At 51.9% G+C, this 6,270-nt stretch overlaps 1 protein-coding gene across 1 annotated transcript; it reads left to right on the plus strand.

The window, feature by feature from the left end:
• Nucleotides 1-203: 203 nt before the first annotated feature.
• Nucleotides 204-1,118, plus strand: LOC309693075 (cyclin-dependent kinase 3-like; the record flags this gene model as incomplete). The annotated part of the gene is made up of 1 exon (XM_082512051.1): nt 204-1,118. One exon carries the CDS (start codon nt 204-206, stop codon nt 1,116-1,118), a length of 915 nt encoding a protein of 304 aa, XP_082368177.1.
• Nucleotides 1,119-6,270: the final 5,152 nt, after the last annotated feature.

Below are 6,270 nucleotides of genomic sequence, written 5' to 3' on the forward strand. Positions count from 1 at the left end.
AGTGTGTTTTGCAGAGAAATTAACTGGTTGGCACGCCGTAAGCGTGCCACCGAATTACAGCCCATTACCTCGGCCGACATCAACACGTGCGAAACCACCAAGGCTCTGTTAAACATCAACACCTGCGAAGTGCTTCTGCGGTTGTACCACCGCCATCGCTCTTTTGTCACTGTAGCGGATTACATGCGTCTCGCGTGACCGCCATGGACAAGTACGAGATTGTTGCACAGGTAGGCGAAGGGGCATATGGTGTTGTGTACCACGTTAAGTGTCGCGTTACCGATCAACGCTATGCGTTGAAGTGCCACCGCAATTACGAAAACGGCACTATGACGGACTCCACCGTCCGGGAACTGTCTTGTCTATCGGCTTTGAGAGGCCATCCTAATATAGTGGAGACGCTGGACTGTTTTCTTCACGATGGCGAGATAGCAACGCTCATGCCCTACCTCCCTTTAACGCTGTTTGAGGTGATCTACCAGGGTCGCTATCACTCGGGCCTGTTGCCGATTACGTTTATCGGCCGTTTCTCTCTGGAGATCGCCGACGCTCTGGCTTACATGCACGGGCTTAACATGATACACAGAGATCTGACACCCGCTAATGTGTTGCTCACAGCGGACACGCTAACCGTGAAGGTGGCAGATATGGGCCTTTCTAGGTATGCTGCGAAGTCCATGAGTTCTGGGTTGGTAACGGAGTCCTACAGAGCCCCGGAATTATTTGACACAAAGAAGGAGGGTATCGCGCAGTACACCTGCGCTATCGACATGTGGAGCCTGGGCGTGCTGATAGTAGATGCCATGGAGGCGACGATGACCTTTCACAGTAAAAACTTTCCAACGTATAAAATCATCAATGAAACTCTCGGTCGCGACGACCACGACGACGAAAGCATCTGGAATCCCATGTGTGTAATGCCCACCCTGATGCGGTGTACAGAGGTGAAGAGAATCGCGTTGGCATTGCTTCAGTACGACCCGAAGCGCAGACTCACTGCGCGGACGTTACTGGATGACAGTAGATGGAAACGGATCGCCGCCGCGATCACCGATGTTGATATTGACCGTGTGAAACGTTACGCTGGCATTCAGCGCACAGCCTGTAAATCACACTAGTGTGCATTTATGTTGCGATGTGAGGACGCTCATATGTATGTGTATGTGTATGTTTGTGCATTCATACAATAAAGCATCTCACTCCCTTTGTCATTGTGCTGTCATGTTTGTTTTTATTTGCGTGGAAGACAAGATTGTTATGCATACAACCAGAGTCCATATAATACCACATGTTGACACTGAGCAGACCCCAACAGCGTCGTTGTTCATATGTAGAGACGCGCAAACAGTGGCAGGAGCAACACTTTTGCGTCGAGTCCTCCGTTGCGGCTGGCGTCGGAACGGCAAACGTTGACTTTGTTGATCGTGGCTTCTATCCTGTCAACTGTGAACATATACCATGGTAATTAACACGTAGTTTATATATTACACAAACATACACACGTGTGGCATTCGGCGGGCTTACGTTTGGCTAAAATGGCATACAGCTGCACCTTGGTGGTGTCCACGGGCTGCAGGGGGACCAATTTGGGTATGGCAATGCGGCAGTCGTCTGTGCACACTAAGGATGAAAAGAGTGCATTGTTATTTTTTTTTTTTACTCGACACCCCATCCAACAACCGTGTCGATATCGTGATATCGCAGAGGGGGGGGGGGGGGGGAATATGTGCTTACTACGTACAGCGAGTGGTAGTCTGCGGTGTCATGTGCTCGGGTTCCTCTGCCGTGCTCCCAGTGGCAGGATCATCGATTGGATCAGCGTCGTCCGGATTACCGTCGAGAGACCGACTGACTTGTGAACAGGACTGATCCGCTTCAGCACTTTGCCGTGTGTAAATGAAATACTTGTAGTTTACATTGCCGCGCCCCACAAACGTCGTACCGTTTGGGGTTATAAAACAGCCACCGGTCAGCCTTTGTGTTGGGCTCATAGTGTGGTTCCATATCTCTATTACACGCCAGATGTCGGGAGTCTCAACGTGAAACTTGTAAATTGCGCCGACTCCATCTAGCGGAGCGATAACTGCTGTGCTGTCTGTTACGCTACACGGCGTCCTTCCCGTTCCACAGCGCGCCTTTGACGTGTAATAATATATACCTCGATCGATTGGGTTTGCGATGACAGTGAATCTCGCCCCGCCTAACACATATTGCCCTTCGTCATTGCAAGTAAGAAATCGAATGGTGACCTGGTACCCCAATCTAGTGTGTGTCACTTCATACAGATGGTGGCTAGCTGGCCTGACGACCTGACCGTTTTTTCGAAAGACAGAAGTAGGACTTTCCAAATAGCCAGGTAATGAGAGCGAATAAGACAGTTTCCCAAATACAGCTACTTGTTCTTGGCCAGCGTAGCCAATCGCACTTTGGTTGCAACACTCCAGCCAAAGTGCTAGCAGGCTGACTAGCACTCGAACGCAAGCTTTTGACTGCCACATGTTTTCCAGCAAACCCACTTGCAATCGACGAACACACCGGTAGTCTTGGGGCTTTATACTCTTGTGAAAGGGTTCGGTGAGTGTGAGTCGGACCGACTGAGAACGAGCAACCGCCGACCTAGAATGCTGACAGAGACAGAGTTTTTGTTCGGTACACACCGTTCTGGTTTTTTTCCCCACTGAACATGGTGTATAGTATATGCATTTTGTGTATGCTGCGTACTTTATACATCAAGTGGTACATATGTTGGTCGGTACACTGATGCTTGTGTGTGTTTTTGTGTACCATGTTTTTACAGACGGCCGTAAGACTGGCCGACCTAGACGTCGGGGGCGACCGACCTAGACGTTGGGAGCGACCGACCTAGACGTAGGGGGCGGCCGACCTAGACGTCGGGAGCGGCCGACCTAGACGTCGGGAGCGGCCGACCTAGACGTCGGGAGCGGCCGACCTAGACGTCGGGAGCGGCCGACCTAGACGTAGGGGGCGGCCGACCTAGACGTCGGGAGCGGCCGACCTACACGTCGGGAGCGGCCGACCTAGACGCCGGAAGACTGGCCGACCTAGACGCCGGAAGACTGGCCGACCTAGACGCCGGAAGACTGGCCGACCTAGGAATATGCTGGCTGCACGTATGGAACACGAGGACGACTTACGGTGCACTTGCTCCGAGACCCAGCTCGCAACTATGGAGAAGAATGACACCCGGTCGGTTTGGGTTTCACCTACACAATGTGCTCACGGTGACCATGTGTCGCTTTGCGACGGCATTGCAATCAGCCGCAAATACCCCGATGAGAAGCATCCTTCTAATCGGTGGAAGAGAATATGCGGTAGCGTAGCAGCTTTGCTGAGAACCACCCCGGTGCGTTTCGAACACGGAGCCGGCTGCCTGTCTAGCTTGATCACCGAGGCCAAGGGGATCAGATTCCCCACCATACCTGAGATACTGTCGGTGGAAAGCCGTTCCGGCGTAACGGATTACTACATAGCACACAAGCTATTTGCCGCAAAGGTGGTGCATCTCACAGATGCGAAACCTTCCAACGATTTGGTCGAAGCACTGTCTTGTCGCGATGCGGTTCTTCGCTACAAGGGTGCATCGGGTCTCATGTTCACGTACCCTAGCATCATGTCGGATGAGTACGAAGGTCTGATCGCCAGGTTTCGCGGAGACTATATAATTTACACGGGCGACTTGCATTTCACCGGACACGCGACGACTCCAACTGAGCTGCTGAAACAAATCACCTGGTGTTTCACCGAGCTCATACGTGTCAGCTTCGCAGGCTGGCGTGGGACATCGCACCCAGGGCATCTGGTGCTTTACACGAGAAGGAAACTACACTAAGTCCCTCCGTTAAGAGTTGTGTGCCTCTGTTGCTGGCGGACCGCAGAATGTCACATGTTTCTCTGTGCTATAATACGTTGTTACGTGTAACCTCTCGAATAAAGCCGTTGAGATGTGTGTACAATGTGGACCGTGTCATTGTTTCAGGCCTTATTTTCATTTTGACTTTGATACATTGAGTCGTGATGATATGGTTATACTTTTGCAGGTGGACAAATGTAGACAAGCACCCAAGTACTCGTGCTTAACCTAACATCTAGCTGTCACATAATGTACGAGTCACACGTCAGTTACCAGACGCGTGTGGTTTGAACAGCACACGAATAAATAAAGATGGGACATTCCACACGTTGTTCCACGGTGGTCGTTTATTATCAAATGTGATACAAAAACACAAAGCATGCATCCACCACGGTGGTCGTTTATTATCAAATGTGATACAAAAACACAAAGCATGCAAATTTCATCGTTCGCAGGTCAGTGTCAGCACAGAATCATCGACACACATAATCACTTGCGAGACACACTAGACGGGTTCCGTTTGGCATTTATTTGGAGGACAGTTTGCGGTCTTCTTCGGAATGGCTTTCGTGTCTCCCCAACTTGGGGAGCCCTGCGGTGTGATCTCACCGCGGCACTTTTTCCTCAGTCGCGATACGCCGCCAACCACTCGTACTCGTCGCTGCCAGTCCACTCGGGCCTTGATACCCCACGTTCTCCGGCAGACCGTCTCGGTGGCGGATAAGGATAGCCTTCCTCTAGTTCACGAGTACCTGTCGGGGGCTTTAACTCTCTGCGAACAACGGGACGATCCCCGTGCGTCTCGCGCGCGACCCGGTTCACGCCGGGTTTAGTGTTCCTGTTGACAGGAGGCGGTGGCGGCAACACCAAAGGTCGTCCGCCGTCGTAGGAAGCAGCCTCGCGGTCTGACGTTACTCGTAAGTCTCCCATCATATCGCAGATTCCTTGAGGATACGAGGCCTCTCGGTCGGCCGTTTCCAAGCCTCTGATCATGTCGTAGTGATCTTTATCTACCGCGCGCTCGGTCGCCTGCTTTCTGCAATACAGCGTGAGCGACTCCATGTTCGGAAACACAAAGCGATCGGGGGGTTCGATGCCAGAAGACAAGACATACTCCACGCATTTTCCGTCTGGATCTCGAAACACAATCCGAGCGGTGGACCCACTGCCAGAAGACAAGACGTACTCCGTGCACGTCTCGTCTGGGCCGACTGTGTATTTCCAGATGCACCCCTTGCCTTTAGTGAACAACTCGAACGTGGCTAGGTCGCCGTCGGGGCCGTGCGTCAGGGCAACATACCCCGGTCCCGGCTTAGACATCGCAGAAAAGCATTGGGTTCTGCTTGGGAAGTAGGGAGTCGCACCGGCAACGACGGCACTTCGCCAAGTGGCAAAGACGCACCTGTCACGTTCTCGCATCTCAATCCTCAAGGCTCCTTTTCGGTTAAGCTGCTCCGCCATGGTGTGAAGCTAGATATATATATATATATATATATATATATGTCCACCGTGGATACACTGAGTTTGTAGGATGTGCACGACTAGTTGTCCGATGAGTGTTAGTACTGTTTCATCGGTACGTGCGGTCTAGCCTACATGGCGGACATTAACATCGTGACTCTGATGCACATTCTTGTGAACCAGTTGTGTTTTACACGCAAGGTGAACAGCGTTTCGTTGCGATCGTGTTCCACCAACCATCGAGCCCCAAGCGACTCCACTCGATCCCGTAGGTCAACGGCGTTGTTCTGGTCCGTTATAAAGTCAAAGTATTTCTCATAGATCGGACTGAGGTACACCAACAGCTGATCCCCGTCGCGAATCTCAATGCCGCACACGTCCCTTTCCTCACACACGTGTAGCTCGCAGCCAGCGAGTTCGTCCGGTTCACCCTGCACGGGCAGCGGGTAGTTGGCATACAGATTATAGAACCTCCCGTTGCTAGACACGCTAGCGCGTTCGCATATGCGGATGAGGTTAGAATAGGCCGACGCGGACTCCCTCATCGTTTGACCACACAGCTCCGGATTGCTGGTCCACAGCGATAGTGCCACGCTGCGGTTTCTAGCTCTGATCGACCGGAATTTCATGTCCTCCGAACTACTTGTCACGTACACCAAATTGCCTTCGCTGGTTAACCAAAAGGCCCTGAGCGCCTCGTGTCGCCGATCGCACCGGCGTTCGAGATCCACGTCGTTGGGCAGCTCGCTCGTCATCATAAGTCTGTTTCGTTCGACCAAATCTCTATCGGTTAATGCATCCCCTCCGTTGGTGAAAATGTAGCCGTTGTCGGTAGGTGTACCCGAAAACAACCAGCAGTATCTGAAGTATATTTTATTCGGAAGGACAAACTGCATCAGAGAGGCCTTGGTGGGACACCTCAGTTCTTTTTCCGTGTG

This window comes from Aulonocara stuartgranti (assembly GCF_965226115.1).
Source record: "Aulonocara stuartgranti genome assembly, chromosome: 17".
Lineage (NCBI taxonomy): Eukaryota > Metazoa > Chordata > Actinopteri > Cichliformes > Cichlidae > Aulonocara > Aulonocara stuartgranti.